Source organism: Artemia franciscana, chromosome 1 (genome assembly GCF_032884065.1).
Source record: "Artemia franciscana chromosome 1, ASM3288406v1, whole genome shotgun sequence".
NCBI lineage: Eukaryota > Metazoa > Arthropoda > Branchiopoda > Anostraca > Artemiidae > Artemia > Artemia franciscana.
This window is the reverse complement of record NC_088863.1, coordinates 10974008-10993183: the sequence shown is the minus strand read 5'-3', so window position 1 is coordinate 10993183 and position 19176 is coordinate 10974008. Positions and strand designations below refer to the sequence as shown.

Sequence of the window (19176 nt, the reverse complement as noted above, 5' to 3'; positions counted from 1 at the left end):
AGGAAGAAAGACAGAAATCCAAGAAAAGATGAGTTAAATACACTTGAACACATTATTGCTTTCAGTCTATATGAGTCTAATATTTCACGTAATTTTACTTGATCATGCCATAATATATATATATATATATATATATATATATATATATATATATATATATATATATATATATATATATATATATATATATATATATATATATATGTATATATATATATATATATATATATATATATATATATATATATAAGGAAAGAAAACGATTACAAATGGATTTTTTTAAGGCCAAACGAGAATACTGGATAAACACAAAAAGCGAATATTTCGAGCGGACAACCGCCTCTGTTTTTCAGCACGAACAAAATAAAATATTCAAGGAAACTGCCGAAGAAAAAACCAACAAAACAAACACGGAAAGTCAATGTGAAAAAACAAAAAAAAACTAATGAAAAAACCAAAAAAATTAAAAGATAAAAATAAATAAAAGCAAAAAATTATGAGAATCAAAACCAAACACTTAACAACCAAATAGTGAAAAACGTTCGCTAGTATCCGTCGATTTCAGTTCAAATTTTTTTATTGCGTGCAAATTGCGGATATTGTCAAACGACTCGCTTTATGGTTGTTAGGTATTCGGTTTTAATTCTTTCAATTTTTGGCTTTTTTTGGATTATATTTATCTTTTAATTTTTGCATTTGTTTTTTTTTTTGGTTTTTCCCTCGGCATTCCCCTTGTATATATTATTTTGTTCAAGCTAAAGAAGAGAGGCAGTTGTCCTCTCAAAATATTCGCTATGTGTATTTTTTTTCAATATTCTCGTTGGCCTTCCATACGTATATATATATATATATATATATATATATATATATATATATATATATATATATATATATATATATATATATATATATATATATATATATATATATATATATATATATGGGTTTTATATGGGTTTTAATATATATACATTAATGTTCAAAATATCAGAGTTATAAAACTCTTTTAATTTAAATTGCATTTCAGTTCTTTCATTTTCAACAAGTTTACACTCAAAAAGATAATGATATAGGCTTTTCATTACCACAATTACAAGTGGAACAATTAATTTTGTGGCCTGGTAATACAATACCTGATGAAAATTCAATAGTTGGATTGCAAGTCGAGCAAAAACAGAAATAATGTTAAGTATTTATTTAATTTTCGTTATAGAATTAAAAAGATAGAGATGCATAGAAGACGTACAAATAAAATATGCACTAAAAATATTAACAATAAGATGGTAGGTCTAAACCGAAAAATTGAGGTAGCATACTATTAATCCGCGAAGAGCTGCTAATCCATTACTTATCCACTACTAATTCTAAACTGAAAAGTTGAGGTAACACATTACTAATCCACGAAGCTCAACCAATTAAGATGAGTCAAATTTCTTAAACTAAAAAGAATATTAATAGAAATTCAATTTCTTGATTTATTTTTTCATTTTCTCCTACAATTTTTGGTTATCAGCTTATGTCCTGTAAGGACAGGATGGCACAGGATGGCTGGCCCCCAACCCCCCATTGCACTTCCTGGCTGAAGGGCCAAGAAACGGAGATCAGCACCGCCGGTAAAGACTGTAAAGTCTAATGCCGTATCCTTTACCTTACCTTTTTTTTATCTTCTTATGTGCATCTTGGGTACTATACCGATTATGATAGTCAGCATACTATAGTTTATACCAAAAACTGATAATAAAAAGGAAGAAATGTTGATGGGGCTTAATGGTCAAACAATTTTTCAAGAATTCTTAATAAAAAAAAAACAGACATCACAAAAGGATCCAATTTTTGATGCCATGCGAGGGATCTGGTTCTGATTCTTTACAAGTAAAAGTAATTAAGTTTGTAAAAATAGATCCTAGCTTATAAGGAAGTATATGGCATAAATATACAAATACCCACTTTATTCAACAAACCCAATAAGAAAATATATAAATTTCTTTTATTTATTTATCAAATACACTCACATAAAAGATAGAGATATCTTCGCAGCATAACGCCACTTGAGATCATACTGCACAAGATTCTGTCTATATTAGTCCCAAGGGCCACTATGCCTTGATGGAGAAGGTATGTGGCAGGCAGGTTGGAACCACAGTTCCCAAAGTTACTAGGCACAGCCTCATGAATTATGTAGCCATATTTGTTTGATTAAAAATGTTACTTACTTTTCATTATCAGCCACAATTTCCTTGTTTTCAAGGAGCCAAGTAACTTCTGGCTCAGGCTCACCACCGTATTTGATATCATATTTTATAATCTGGCCTTTCTTAATTATTATATTCTTCAAGTCGTCTCCAATAATAAAAGGTTTGACTATAAAAGAATAAATACTTTTAAAAAAGATATAATAAACTTAATTTATATTAGAATGACTGTTAATATGGATTAACAAATTATCTACCTTCAATAAATAGGTGTACAGAAAATAACCAAGAACAATAAAAAAAAAAATTAAAGATTGAGAAAAAATGTAAAATCTACAAAATCAAAACGAAGTGGATTAATGGTATAGATTTTATTTCACACCACATATTTAAATCAGAGGAAGAAATGAATCCGTCCCAAAAAAATTTTCATGGATAAGTCTTGAAAAAACATACCCCGGGTGTCAAGTAAAAACGGCTAATTTAAAAGTCTAATTCTCAGGAAATCTTCATACTTTTGACCTTAATAAGGTTTAATACCTTCTTAGATGACGATGAAGGGAGGGGATACCTTTGGGATTTATTTACTTAATACAAATTAGAAATGAATTCAACATTTAGCTTACATCATAATGACTATTATTATGAATAGATTTATAAATAATCTCCCTTCAATAAATAAGCTTACAAAAGTAGCAGAGAAGAAAGAAAAGCATTACAAACATTGAGAAAAAAACAACAAAAACCTAAAGGGATCGATTTTGTATTTCATGCCGAGTGGATTGGTGCTCTGGATTCAGGGTCCTTCGTCTGAGAGGGTGAGGGTTCGAATCCTAGTGTACCCAACTATTTAGTTTGGGACGAGGGTCAGTGGCGTGACTCTACAAGCTCAGCCAGAGTCGTCCCAGCTTTAAATGGTTACCTGGAGAAAACTGGGAAGGTAAACAGGAAGGGTGTGCAAAAGCACAGGATGGTTGGCCCCCCAACCCCCATTGGACTTCCTGGCTGAAGGGCCAAGAAACGAAGATCAGCATCGCCGGTAGGGACTGTAAGATCTAATGCCGTATTATTTACCTTTTACCTTATTTCACTACAAAAATTAAATGAAGAGGAAAAATTAAAAATAATTTTAAGGGACAAATGCACTTCTAGAAATTTTATTGACGGGAAAAATTTTTTGAAGAAATTTTCCAAGGGAGTGAAATAATAAAGGCTAAAATAATATTCCAGTTCTCAGAAAATCTTCATATTTTTGGATTTTATAAAGAAAGGGGGCATCTTTGAATAGATTCTACCGTCGTGATAGCGTAATTAGGAATTTAGCATGTACTTATGAATTGCCACTTTATTGGTACCAAAATTGTCATGGTAAATTATATCTGCTGTGTATTTATGGGGACAACAATTACATTATTTAGCGGAGATGAGGAAGATGTATGAATTAGAAAAAGAAAAAGATGTACAGCTAAAATTACACTATTAAAAAATACGCGAAGGTTCAGTTTTTATGGCATTTGGTATTAACCAATTGACATATAGCAATCGCAAATTCTGTCGGTCTGTCTGTCGGTCCCGGTTTTGCTACTTTAGGCACTTCCAGGTAAGCTAGGACGATAAAATTTGGCAGGCGTATCAGGAACCGGACCAGATTAAATTAGAAATAGTCGTTTCTTCAATTCGGCCATCTGGGGGGGGGACGGTTAAGTCGGCAAAATAAAAAAAGGGGTGAGGATTTGACCATCTAGGGGGAGGAGTGGGGGCCCGTTAATTCGGAAAAAAATAGAAAAATTGAAGTATTTATAACTTACGAACGGTTGATCAGATCTTAATTAAATTTGATATTTGGAAGGATATCGTGTCTCAGAGCTGTTATTTTAAATCCCGACCGGATCTCGTGACATTGAGGGGGTGGGGGTGGGAGGGGGGAAAGCTAAAATCTTGGAAAACACTTAGAGTGGAGGGATCGGGATGAAACTTGGTGGGAAAAATAAGCACACGTTCTAGATACATGTTTGACATAACCGGAACGGATCTGCTCTCTTTGGGGTAGTCGGGGGGGGGGGGGTTAATTCTGAAAAATTAGAAAAAAGAGGTATTTTTAACTTACGAACGGATGATCGGATCTCAATGAAATTTGATATTTAGAAGGATATCGTGTCTCAGAGCTCTTATTTTAAATCCCGACCAGATCTGGTGACATTGGGGGGAGTTGAGAGGGGGAAACCTAAAATCTTGGAAAACACTTAGAGTGGAGGGATCGGGATGAAACTTGGTGGGAAATATAAGCACAATTCCTTGATGCATGATTGACGTAACCAGAACGGATCCTCTCTCTTTGGGGTAGTTGGGGGGGGGGGGGTAATTCTGAAAAATGAGAAAAAATGAGGCATTTTTAACTTACGAACGGGTGATTGGATCTCAATGAAATTTGATATTTAGAAGGATATCGTGTCTCAAAGCTCTTATTTTAAATCCCGACCGGATCTGGTGACATTGGGGGGAGTTTTTGGGGTGGGGGAACCTAAAATCATGGAAAACGCTTAGATTTGAGGGATCGGGATGAAACTTGGTGGGAAAAATAAGCAGAAGTCTTAGATACGTGATTTATATAATTGGAACGGATCCGCTCTATTGGGGAGGGGGGGGGGTAATTCTGAAAAATAGAAAAAAATGACGTATTTTTAACTTACGAAGGAGTGATCGGATCTTCATGAAACTTCATATTTAGAAGGACCTCGTAACTCAGATCTCTTATTTTAAATCTCAACCAGATATAGCGTCATTGGGGGGCATTTGGGGGGGGACCGGAAATCTTAGAAAATATTTAAAGCGGAGAGATCAGGATGAAACTGGATGGGAAGAATAAAAACCTGTCTAAGATACGTGACTGACATAACCGCATCGGCTCTGCTCTCTTTGGTGGAGTTGGGGGGGGGGCAATTTTCAAAATTGAGGTATTTGGAACTTACGAAAGGGTGACCAGATCTTAATAAAATTTGATATTTAGAAGGATCTTGTGCTTTAAAGCTCTAATTTTAAATACCGACCAGATCCTGTGACATTAGGGGGAGTTGGAGGGGGAGACCGGAATTCTTGGAAAACGTGAAAACTGGGGTATTTTTATCTTACGAATAGGTGATCGGATCTTGAGGAAATTTGATATTTAGAAGGAATTCATGTCTCAGAGCTCTTATTTCAAATCCTGCCCGATTTTTTGACATTGGGGGGAGTTGGAGGGGGAAATCTTGGAAAAAACTTGGAGTGGAGGAATCGGGATGAAGCTTGGTGGATAGAATAAGCAAATCTCCTTAATACGTAATTGACCTACTGGATTCGCTCTCTTTGGGGGAGTTGGGGGGAGGGGTTCAGTGATTTGGCGAGTTTGGTGCTTCTGGACGTGCTAGGACGATGAAAATCGGTAGGCGTGTCAGGGAGCTGCACAAATTGGCTTGATAAAGTCGTTTTCCCAGATTCGACCATCTGGGGGGCTAAAGGGAGAGGAAAAATTAGAAAAAATTAGGTATTTATAAATTGCGAGTGGGTGATCGGATCTTAACGAATTTTGATATTTAGAAGGGCATCGTGACTCAGAGCTCTTATTTTAAATCCTGACCGGCATTAAGCCTCTGATTTTCATTTTAAATCAATCTATTGATTCTTAGAATTTTGTTAGAGCTCATACCATATGAGTTCTTGGCTCTTTGCTCTTCTTGCCTAGTCACAAGTGCCTTATGAGCTCTTAGCTCTTGTTTCTCTTGGAGACAATTTAGTTTTTATTTATTTATTTTTTTGATATAATCAATTTGATTCATAATCAATGGAGATTATTAAGACCTGCTTGAAAGAAAACAAATGCAAAAAAAAATAAAAATAATTAAGTCTTGCTTGTAGAGTAACGTTATTTTAAAGTTTAAAACAAAGACGAAGCAAAAAAAAGACGTTTTTTCTTTGCCTCCACACAGAAAATCTTTCTTAAACCAGTTTTTAATATCTTCAGTGTTTTAATCTTACTGTCTTTCAAAAATTACCGTTTCAGAGTCATCAAGTATCAAAATTGGAAAGCAAGAACTGAGACAATAATGAAACGGAGACATATGAAAGAACATTAATTTGTTAGAAAATAACAAATCTTCAAGAAAGTAAAAAAAATACAGGAAAAAAACATTAGAACAGGAAAAAAGTACAGGAAAGAGGAAAGAAACAAATAAAGGTTTTGATTCAATTAATTCTTGACAGGGTTTTGGGAAAATACAGTATACCCAACAGAAGCAACAGAACAGCAACAGCAACATAATAGAATATACAGGCAACAGAAGAATAACCTTGAACTCATGCAAGTTCTGCAGTCCTGCAGCATATTAAATAAAAAACAAGCTTTTTCAAATGAAAGTAAGGAGCAACATTAAAACTTGAAATGAAGAGAAATTATCCCGTATATGAGGGGGTGCGTCCCTTAGTCAATGCCTCACTCTTTACCCTAAAGTTCAAATTTTGTTCCAATTCTTCAAAAATGACCCCTGCATCACAAAAACCGTTTCATTAGAATAGGTACATCATTTGAAAGTACTAAAAAAAACTTTAGCCTTTAAAACTTGTTTTTTATTTAGTTTCTGATCGTTTTTTAAATAATGCTGCGAAATCCGGCACCCTCTTCATAAGAACATTCCTCCACCCATGAAAAATCCTCCATGAAAAGATCCTACTACGAAATCCCCTCCACCTGCCCCCCCACAGTAAAAATTCCTCCTGAAAACGTGTGTATATTCCCCAATAGCCAAACTATGTGTAAAAGATGGGAGAAGTTAATAACTTGCAGCCCTTCCCGTGGGTACTACTGGAAGGTATCCTCAAAGACATAGTTATTAAATTTTTCGACTATGCTCAGCAAAATGGCTATATCAAAATTTTGATCGGATGATTTTGGGAATAATGAGCGTGGGAGGGGTTTAGTTACCCTCCTATTTTTTGATCACTCAAAAAGGACATTAGAACTTTTAATTTAGATTCAGATGAGCCCTCTCGCGATATTCTAGGACCACTGGATCGATGCAATCACCCCTGAAAAAAAAACAAATAAATACGCATCCGTGATCTTTCTTCTGCCAAAAACGCAAAACTTCTATTCTTCTTTATGTATCTATTGGTATCATTATTCCGCTTTTTAGATTTTCGGTTACTATTGAGCCGGATTGCTCCTTACTTATGGTCCGTTAGCACAACATTCTTGCGATATTCTAGGACCACTGGATAGATGCGATCACCATTGGGAAAACAAATAAAAAAAGCAACAAATAAACACTCATCCATGATCTTTCTTCTGGCAAAAAATACGAAATTCCACATTTTTGCAGATAGGAGCTTGAAACCTCTAAATTAGCGTTTTCTAATGCGCTGAATCTGATGGTGTGATCTTCATTAAGGTTCCATTACTTATAGAGGGTGTTTCTCCCTTTTTTCAAAAATAAGGCGAATTTTTTCAGGTTCGTAACATTTGATGGGCAAGACTAAACTTGATGAAACTGATATATTCAAAATCAGCATGAAAACCTCCTGAAAACGTGTGTATATTCCCCAATAGCCAAACTATGTGTAAAAGATGGGAGAAGTTAATAACTTGCAGCCCTTCCCGTGGGTACTACTGGAAGGTATCCTCAAAGACATAGTTATTAAATTTTTCGACTATGCTCAGCAAAATGGCTATATCAAAATTTTGATCGGATGATTTTGGGAATAATGAGCGTGGGAGGGGTTTAGTTACCCTCCTATTTTTTGATCACTCAAAAAGGACATTAGAACTTTTAATTTAGATTCAGATGAGCCCTCTCGCGATATTCTAGGACCACTGGATCGATGCAATCACCCCTGAAAAAAAACAAATAAATACGCATCCGTGATCTTTCTTCTGCCAAAAACGCAAAACTTCTATTCTTCTTTATGTATCTATTGGTATCATTATTCCGCTTTTTAGATTTTCGGTTACTATTGAGCCGGATTGCTCCTTACTTATGGTCCGTTAGCACAACATTCTTGCGATATTCTAGGACCACTGGATAGATGCGATCACCATTGGGAAAACAAATAAAAAAAAGCAACAAATAAACACTCATCCATGATCTTTCTTCTGGCAAAAAATACGAAATTCCACATTTTTGCAGATAGGAGCTTGAAACCTCTAAATTAGCGTTTTCTAATGCGCTGAATCTGATGGTGTGATCTTCATTAAGGTTCCATTACTTATAGAGGGTGTTTCTCCCTTTTTTCAAAAATAAGGCGAATTTTTTCAGGTTCGTAACATTTGATGGGCAAGACTAAACTTGATGAAACTGATATATTCAAAATCAGCATGAAAATCTGATTCTTTTGATGTATCTATTGGTATCAACATTTCGTTTTTTAGAGTTTCGGTTACTATTGAGCCAGGTCGCTCCTTGCTTACAGTTCGTTACCACGAAGTGTTTGATTGAAGTAATTTCAGATGAATTATTTTCGTAGAAAACCAAAATATGACATACATATAAGAAATTAGACGAATGACCTTAATTCATGTATTATGACGTGCCCTTTAATGATATGCATGTTTTGCAATTCCGCAGTATATTGAGCAAAATTCCGCAATTGAATTAATTTCTATTGAATTAAATTTCAACGAATATAAGACTGTGTCAAACATATAGGACATTAAGTTATTTAATTGGAAGTTATGCTAGCTCTGCTTGTAGCTTATTGAACTAATGTTTCTGATTGTTTGTGATTTCCACAAAGCGATTAGCTATATTGGAGATTGGCTTGGATTGGCTTCGATATAAAGTAATTGCCTTAGATTGGCTATGTTTGCCAATGGACCTGAAACTGCTTTAAATGTTTTATTTAAAGAATTAAGAGGCAGAATAGATGGGATAACAAACCACTTATCAGACAAGTATATTTTATTGCCTGGATTTCACAAAATGGATACTTAAACGAAAAAAGCGTCCAATAAAAGTAAAAACTTTAAACATTATTATTGATTTTTGAGCGTAATATGATTGGCCGATCAGAGATTGAAGGCAAATTTTGGAGCAATGAAAGATGGATTATTTTTAGACATTACTATACGACAGATAACAGGAAAAACCTCACTTCCTGTAACGTCAGTCTGATTCTAAAGTCGGTGAAGAACACGGATCATTAACAAAACAAAAAATCGCAAAGAAGAGAAGAATAAGGACAATAGCAGACAGGAAAAAAGCAGCCATTGAAGAAAAATTATGCAAATATCTCGGTTGAGACCTCCGCTCAATCGTCCTCAGTGCAGAATAATAAAAAAAATACAGATAAAAGTCCAAAGGACAATATAAAAACCAAACCTTGAAATAAATACTAAAACTAATTTACGGATCATTAATAAATCTTGTATTTTTTTTAATAGGTCTGATAATACTCTGGCTCCAAAATAAATAGATAATTTTTTTTACCCACTGTTGAAGCTGAAACGAGATGCCAAGTATAAAAAGATGTTTGTCAAAACCATCAGAGAAATAAAGAGATAAGTCAAAAATATTAATTTTGTGTTTGAGCAGAGAAGGAGAAACTAGAATGAGATACGATAGTTTCACACAGAGTAGTTACCCAGCCTGACCTCTTCTCTGTCTTAATTTCCTTTTTCCTGGAGTAAATGCCGTCTCAAACGATTCTGCTAAAAATACATTATGCACTATTATTGCTAAGCTTAGGTCAGGATTTTCTGATAGCTGTTTTGAATCAGCATATAAGTAATGATTACGTGGAAAATAGATGGCAGATACAACGACTATGGAAGGTACTTTAAGAGTTTTCCCCCTCTTCAAATTTCATTCTAGCAGCGTAATATGATTTCTACCAGTGTAGTATGAACTTTTGAGTTTTCTAAGAGATTAAACCTATATTTTAAATACATGCATTTTTTTAATTTTAGACTTAAAATATCGCTTCATGACTATGCATAACAGCTGTCAATGTCGAAGCTTCCAGTATACTGATTTTAGTTCTAAGAATTGTCTTCTAACAAAAAAAGCTATTCGGTATCAAAATAATTGAAACTCTGATTAAACTATAAACCTAAGACGCCAGCAAAAAAAAATTTGTAGATTACTGCTAAAACTAATAAATCATCCCTTAACCAAATCGCCAGAGACCAACAGAACCGCTCGCGATTCTTCTCCACTCTAATCTACTCAAAGCTTCACTTTAACCCCCCCACCACCACCCCACTTTCCAAGAATTTTATGATCTCTTCCAACCCAATTCAAAAACGTCAAGTTTTTTTGTTTGACCCCGAATTGTAGATCGGAAAAGAACAAATGTTGGCAATCACTCATGCTTCCTTTGTAAAGTGTAGCCAAACTCTCTTGACCTTATCGTTTCTTTCATTATCGCTCCTTAAACACAAAATCGCAATTGTTCAAGGCAAATTTCATGTTTTTATTCATGGATTTAGTGTTTTTACCTTCGCTAAAGCTCTTCCATCAGTTGAATCAAATTCTTATTCATAATCAATAAAATTAAGGACTTAGGGTGTTTGATGAATCAGGCATTTCTCAATTATCAACCAAAGACTGAAAACTTATCTAGGATTGAAAATAAGATTGAAAAAATTCTTCTGGAATTGAGCCTTTTTTCGATCAAACTACACAGAATTTTTTTTTCGATCGAGTTACATAGAAAATGTGCTAGAAATTAGGTCAAAATTAGCCTTTTTATAATCCATTCTTAAGTTTTTTACGATCGGGGTCACACACTTACAAACACGTTGGGTATAAGATGTTGGGTGTAGGGGTGTGTCTAATTTTTTTTTTTCATTCAAAAAAATGAAGACACAGAAAGAGTAGTTTTCAAAATCTATGTGGAGCAATTTTTTAAAATAAAAATACCAGAAAAACATTTCTCAGAATAAGCAGGGGGAATTAACATCCCTACCCTTTAATTGGTACCACTGCTTAAAATAAGCACATGGATTTCAAAATATATTTGAAGAGCATCTAAGTTCATGGCTGAAGATTTTTATATAGAACTTATCTGATATATTTTGGATATACTTTATCAACTACTGATATCATGTCTTGTCTTTTTAACCAATCACAATCTAATTAAGATTTTATTAGAATTCAGTAATTTGTTTCTATTTTGTTATTGTTTTATTCTAATTCTAGGGCTTTAAGGTTCAATTCCAGAATACATTTTTCAGTCTTCTTTTCACTACTAGTTAAATTTTCCTTCTTAGGTTAATGATTGAGAAGTGCGTGAGTCATCAAACACCTTTAGTGCTTAATTTTATTGATTATGAATAAGAATTTGATTCAACTGATGGAAGAACTTTAGCGAAGGTCTTATCCTTGTATGATATATCAGACAAATACATTAAAATGGTTAGTGCTATGTACGAGAATACCACTGCTGCAGTTAAGGTAGGAAATGAGGCTAGCAGCGGGTTGCTTATTAAATCAGGAGTTATGCAGGGTTGTGCTCTGTCCCCATCTATAAAGATCGTTTTGATGGACTTTGATGGCAGGGGTGGATCCAGGGGGTTAATTTAAGGACACGCGAATCCCCTCCCCCCACAAAGGGCGATAGTGTACTGATTACAGTGGTAGCGCAGGTAAAAACACCAAAGCGATAACCCAAGTTTCGTTGATGCCCCACTAATTATGTATTCGCCCTGCCATCTAGTATCTATCTTTGTAATAAATTAATGAATATTGTTGGCCAAATAAGACCTAGCTTGAGTGGATACAGTAGACAGTTTTATTACGATATTCCTTTGAAAAGGAGTAAAGTTCCTGAAATGCACTTTTAAGGCTCAGAAGAGCATCCAAGTAGGAAATTCTACTTCTTCTTCAACAAAAGTTCATTTTCGAATAATTTAGAAGTACGAATCCAACGAAAAGTATAACTATATAACACAGACCCCGATTACCCAATGGCTGAACTTATTAACATATTTCACCATGTACAATACCTGATTACCCAACTGTTACAACAGTTGTTGGGTAATACAATCATAAATACCCATCAACTGGGCTTGCTAACATATGACTTTTCTACAAAGCAGTATACCCACTCCTGAAGTTTTATCAAAGGATTTCCCTCCCCAGACCAATTTTATAATAGTGACATAAAATTTTTGATCCCTTCCGTATAGAAAAATCCTGAAAGACTAAATCAGCCTTATTCCTTATCAGAAAAAGCTATAGCCTACGTCACTTGGAAAAAAAGTTAAAAGAGAGGAAAAGAAAACGTATATAATTAAATTATTAAAATCCCATTACGCCAAAAGCAAGCTACATTTACCCCAAAATTACATTTATTGACTCATAAATTCTTCACAGAGTACAACAGCTAGCCTTTTCAATGCTCGTCCCCCCCCTGAAAATTTTCCGAAATATCCCTCCAACTCCCATAAAAATTGATAAAAGATTGATATGCAAATTTAAATTTTAATTTTTATCCCCGCCCCCAAGGAAAATCCTCTGACCTTCTCAGCACTAATTGAACCTAAGCACACATAATAGTTTAAGTTTCTAGGCTGGAAAAGCTTTAAAAGGATAATAAATACAATTTTAGGCTCACATGAGTATTGCACATTGTACTATTGGATTTAATAATATTTTATAATAACAATATAATTTTATTATAGAGTTTATGTACCCAAAAATCTTACAAAAAATGTAACGTCCTCTTTGAATAAATACGGAATATTTAAAAAAGTATTAATTTTAGAGGTCTGAGCCAGATAATCGAGTATACTGTTAAGAAAAAAAACATGGAGTGTTTAAACTTACCAAATCTAGCTTTGGCAATGATTGGTTTAGTCGGATTGCTAGGTTCACCAGGCCCAGCCTTGTTTATTGCACGGATTCTGAACTCATATTGAACACCCTCTTGTAAGCCATCAAGGGTCGCTTGAGTTAGGTCACCAGGTAACTCCTTGCCTTTCTTCCACTCTTTGCTAAACTTGTCCTGCGAATTAATCTATATTATATAATAAAGTCACAAACTTGGTACACAATTAATTTGCCTTCTTTTTTATAGTGAGACGCATTAAAAGTATGTCCCTAAGGTTTCACCGATATGTTTTTTTTTTACCCTTGAGAGATATAAAACCTATCATTTATAAAGTTTTTGAATTCCAAAGAAACATTTCCCACCATCTTTTAATTTTATTTAATTCATAGTCAGTTGAAATAGCTTAAATGTTAAACCAATAATTTCTTAAAAGAATGTTCATCTCTTTTTAAGGAAAATCAGCTGGATTAAAGACATTCTTTGAGTGTAGAAAAAATCAAATGAAAAATCCGAAGTAAGCATTGTGAAAGTATTTGCGGGAAAGGAGTTGTTGAAAGGAGGTGTTGGGAGATGGGAGGCAAACCCTCTCCAAAAACGCTTTTTGTTATAAAATGGCTGTAAAATCTAGTTTTTTTTTGTTGACCCCCCTTCCCAACACAAATATGGATTAAACCCCCTTATCTGCTTCCTATTCACGTCATTTTCAAAATGTATTACCTAAAAGGATTTTTGGTAACCTTTTGCTAAATTATAAAGGAACTTGCATTTACAGAAAAAAACTAACAAAATCAAATAAAGCTAAATAAGAGGAACAAACAAAGTTCTTTGAATGTCTGGTTCAAAGATTCAAAAATTAAAATAAAATAAAACCATCAATAAAAAGTAAAAAATTGAAATACAGTAACTGAGGACAATGAGATAAATGCTAGTAACTGAAATAAATAAAATGATACTGAAATAAATTGGTGCTGGAACATGCCACAAAAGGAGAGCTTACATTGAAACGCTTACCAATTTAGCTTCCACAGCTGGTGACACATTTCCAACCTTATATTAAAACAAACAGTTAATAACTAAAGTTTTTGATAGAGTTGGACAAACACAGATAGAAATGGAAATCAGCGAGACTCTGTAAATGTGATATTTTTAGAAATTCGTGTGTTTTTTTTGTTACTAGTTGTACTGGTAACTAAGCTTTTGGTAACAAAACTAGAACTAGTAATTAAAACCAATAAAATTCTAGTTTAGGTAGTTAGACATAATAAGGAAGAAAAAAAATACAATAAAATTTGTCCCCAGTAAGCAAAATATGAAAAGTGCAAACAATTCAGTTCAAAGGTCTTGGCTAAATCATATTCGGCATAAAGAGAAATTTTAATATATAGAAATGTATAGAAGGAAAAATAAAACTGATGAAGAATAAAAAATAGAAATGTTTTATCACATAAAAAATGAAGATACCCATTGGAATTAAAAGAAGAAAAATGAAAAGAAAAGTAAGTCCAAAACTGAATGTACTTAAAACAGAACTTATTTATTCAGTTTTGAAATGAGATTCAAACCCGTCCCAAAAAAGTAAATAGTAAAGGAGGGGGAGGGGGTTAACGAAGATTTATTTTTCAATAGTAAGGAGGATAATGACTTTTTATTTTTCAATCAATCAAACATAAATACATAGCATCTTAATACGCAAATATCTAGCAGTGACAAGTTCGTTATGAACAGATATACAGATTGTAAATTTAGACATAAAGAATAAACCTAATTTGATAAGACAATAATTTGATAAAGAATTTTATAATAAAATTCAGGAAAGAAATAAAATTTTATCTCTAAGCCACTTCTCACACATATTCTTTGTCCAAATAAGCTTGAAAAAATAGGATAACTGTGTCAGTAGCTGGAATAATTTGCAAAAGACGGTTAGAGACTGTTGCGCCGTTTTTGTGCCAACTGCTGCCTTCCCAAACTGCCAGACTAAAGCAGTGGAACATCGGCAAATGTACGGACAAATTACTATATTGGCTTTTGAAATAAAGATGGACTGCAAAATATGTCATCAGTACTTTTGTTCATGTTAAATCCAGATATTGTGCAGCCAGTCCTGATGGAATAGCCACCTTTTTTCTGGCGATACGGCGGTTTTGAGTTAAAATGTTCTTTCAGTGGCAAAAATTTTAATATAGAAGAATGAAGGCTATATTAACATAAATATTTGGACAATAACCTCCGACACATATTCTCAACACATTTATTTTCAAAATACGTATTCTTTCATAATCCAGTAACGCATATTCTCTTCAATTATTGTCCAATGGGCATATTCCTTCACAAACGCAACAAATTTTCATTATCTTCACAAACGTTAACCACCTACAAACCTTCGAAAAGTGCTGTACAGTAAATTTTTCAAAAAGTGAAAATTTTGTTCAAATGTGTGGTTTCCAAAGTAGAAATCTTCAAGTGATTTTACTTTCGGATAGAATTCAATTCCACATTGAGATAAAAGAGCTTAACGTAAATATCAAAGTTTGAATAGATTACTCTTCTCTGAAAGAAAACTTGTTACTAAACCTATTAATAGAAGTAATTAATAAAACCTATAATTAAAAACACTAAATTTGATAAAACCTATTCAAATACACATGTTCACATCCATTGAGGGAAAGCTCCTTAATTTAGGAATTCATTAATTTCCTTCATAGTCGTATTTTCTTAATAATAATCGTATTTCCTACGTAATAATTTTTAGTCAAGCCCAATCTTTATATTAGCTTTTCGCCAGAGTTGCTACTGCATATTTAAGTTGAAAAGAAAAATTGGAAAACTGCTGAAAAATTGCTCCTCTAGTTTTTTTGCTCCTGCCTTTTCATGAGTTATTATTCCCTTCAATTTATCTAACATGATTTATATACTATATTCCCTCCTTATTCAAGTAAGACATGACACTGCAATAAAATATCTCTATAGAAAATGAAGGATTTCTTAATCTTCTTTATAAATAAAGCGAATGTTTCTTACACACTAAAAAGTTCAAATCAATTCAAAACAAAATTGAACTAGATGGCTCTCACTATATGGCTTTTTTTAAATAAAATAGGCAACATAGGCAACACTGTAGGGGGAATTCCCAACGAGGAAAACTTTCTTTGGGGGGAAAGTTTCAAGGGGGGATTTTAAAGGAGAAATGTTACAAGGATGGGTGAAGGAATTTTTTTGTAAAAGAAATGATCATCTTTAGACATTTTACAAATGAATTATGGACTTTAGATTTAGTCATTCTTTAGACGGTTTTTGCGTCTCGACGTCTAAGACGTAACGAACTATGAATGTTTCAAAACTTGTCATTATTCCTTATAGCTTATTGCAATAAATTTCCATTAACTGAAGCGACTTATTGAAAAAGCGCAATTATTGTGCTCTAATGAACGTTGTTTGAACATCATTTACGATCTTTTACAAAAAACATAATTAATAAGTGTTACAAGTTCATAAGAAATTTGAAACTAAACAAAAGCGTTTTCATATAATATTAAGAGATAAATGTTTCAAACACTTTTTGTTTGTATAAGGATTAACTGGATTAATCCTTGTAAAAAGAATTATGCTTAATGCCCTCAAAACACAATGAGCAAACAATTAGTTGTAGTAGGTTTCGATAAGCGCTTTTGAACGCAAAATAATAGTTGGAATCATCTATTGAGGGATGAAGAGCCTAAAAATAACAGAATAGTTTTTTCTCGATATCTACTATACATTTTATTTTTTTCCAATTAAAACAAATTGGTTTTGAGTCTTTTCGTTTTTTTCCCGATTCAAAAATACCGACTCATAATTGATTATATAGACAGACATTGCCTACCTTGAACTCAATAATATATCCTGTGATAGGTGCTCCACCGTCATTCTCAGGCTTGACCCATTTGAGATCCACATGGTCTTTGTCCCAGTCAGTAACTTCCACACTCCCTGGCTTTCCTGGCTCATCTGAAAAATGGTTGAGATCATTTTATATAATTATACAGGATTAAAAAAAAAATTTAGCCAACCGGAAAAGGCCATTCCACATCAATTGTTGCAAGAAAAGATGAAATCCTTAAATACGGAGTAACTAATTCATACCTTTAGCCTGTAAGAAACTCGAGTACGGAGAATTTATTTTCCAAATATATTCATCTATTGGATCTCAGCCTTCATCCCTCCTTAATCTCAAAAACTATACCCTGTTGTCTCGTTTTTATTCCTCCATCATTGATAAGGAAAAATTACGCTTAGATTTTATAATTACAATAACAACTTTTTTTAAGTTTTAACGAAGGCAAGACATCCTCTATTTGCCATGTGAAAAATCTGACTATATATTTGTATTTCAAAAGTGATAAGGCCGTAAGCAAAATCTAAAACAAGACAACAGCACAGAGAATCATACAAATGATTAAAATCAATTTATTTACAGACCTCTAAAGCTAAACCTTACAAAATAAAATTTCTTGTAAAACAATTTATGATAACAAATTACAGGTAAGGAGTGACTCGGCCCAATAGTAACTAAAACTCTAAGAGAAGGAAATTTGAAAAAAAAAATACCCAAAAAGTATCAGCTTTTAATGTTGATTTCAAGTATATTAAATTTAATAAGTTCAATATCGCTTGGAAATTTTTGGAAATCGCTTGAAAATTTTTTTGGAACATTCCAAAAAAGTAAAAGGAATGAAAATCAGACCATGAGATTCAGCATATAAGAAAACCCTAATGCAGAGGTTTCAAGCTCCTATCTACAAAAATGGGAAATTTTGTTTATTTTGCCATATAAGAGATCAGGAAAATCTATTTGGCTAGCATACTTGAAAGGTCCCATAAATATGCATCTCGGGATAAAATCAACCCCCACAGCCACTGGAGTGAGGACTGTAAGTTATGGAATTCACTAATTGAATACAAAATATCGTAATAACAGAAGAAACTTGAAAATAAACCGAGAAAAGCCAACAAAAAAGCGAAGAATCAAACATGTTCAAAATAAATGAATATAAATACAACAATTAGTCCCTCCCCCAATTTTTAACGCAATTCCCTCCCCAAAATTTCAACAGCATTTGATATTAACTACTTGCCTAGTTTGATGTTTGGCAAGGAGTGACTCGGCCAAAGAGAAACCAAAACTCTTAAAAAACAGAATTTTGATAACAATAGATGCATCAAAAGAATACGCTTTTTACACGAATTCCAAATATATAAAATTATAAATTCATATATAAAATTCATATAAATATATTTAAAATATATTTATAAATAATAAAAATATATTTATAAAATATATAAAATATATTATAAAATAGAAAATATAAAATATATTTATAAATATATAAAATTCATAAAGCTTAATGTTACCCATTAAAAGCTACGTGCCTGAGAATCTTTGCACGATTTTCAAAGATTTGGGAAAACCCCCAAAAAAGTCAAGCAATCTTAATTACAAAGAAGCCGTCAGATTAAGTATATCAGAGAATCCTACTGTATAGGTCTGAAGCCTCCATCTATATAAATGCGGAATTTCTTATTTTTGTCGAAAAAAAGATAACGATGCGCGTTTATTTGTTGTTTTTATTTTTTTTTACAGGGGTAACCGTATCAAACCAACGGTTCTAAAAGTTCGGGAGAGGGCACATTGAAACAAAAACTAAAAGTTCTAGTGCCCTTCTTTAGTGACCAAAACGATCGGAGGGCAACGAGTCGCCCTGCCAAGCCTCTTTTCTTCACCAGACACCTGGTCAAAATTTTCAGATAGTCAGTTTGTCTAGCATAGTTAAAAGGTTTTATAACTATGCCTCTGGCGATGATTTGACCCTCCACAGCCCCTGTGGAAAGGTCTGTAAGTTATGAAATTCGGCCATTGTATACATATAGTACAGAACCGGGAGCCCCGGCAATCGGCACGCGGCAGGATTCTATATATGGATTTTCATTGTCGCTTGTCTTGTCTAAGCAATTTGCTGTCTTTTCATATGCGTTCTTTTCAATGATATTTGATTATTAAAACAAGTCTGATTTTTAACAACGATATTTACTAAGCTTCAAACTTTAGGTTTTAATTGTTGAAACCCCTTTATAAAATATAAACTAATATTTTTGCAATTACCAGCCGCCAGACCCCGGCACCTGGCACGCACCAGGCTTCTATATA

The 19176-nt window shown here is 33.3% G+C and overlaps 1 protein-coding gene across 31 annotated transcripts in view; it reads right to left on the bottom strand.

The window, feature by feature from the left end:
* LOC136025213 (twitchin-like) overlaps positions 1-19176 on the bottom strand; it is a 397750-nt gene that overhangs the window by 137403 nt on the left and 241171 nt on the right. For 25 of the 31 annotated variants that reach the window (XM_065701279.1, XM_065701032.1, XM_065701099.1 and 22 more), the window contains 5 exons: positions 16855-16979; positions 14004-14039; positions 12989-13166; positions 9811-9867; positions 2214-2361 (listed from right to left, as the gene is read on the bottom strand). In XM_065701279.1, coding sequence (XP_065557351.1) covers positions 2214-2361; positions 9811-9867; positions 12989-13166; positions 14004-14039; positions 16855-16979 — 544 coding nt within the window. The remainder of the gene's footprint in view (positions 1-2213; positions 2362-9810; positions 9868-12988; positions 13167-14003; positions 14040-16854; positions 16980-19176) is intronic. The other 6 variants (XM_065701151.1, XM_065701168.1, XM_065701256.1 and 3 more) reach the window with 3 other exon arrangements.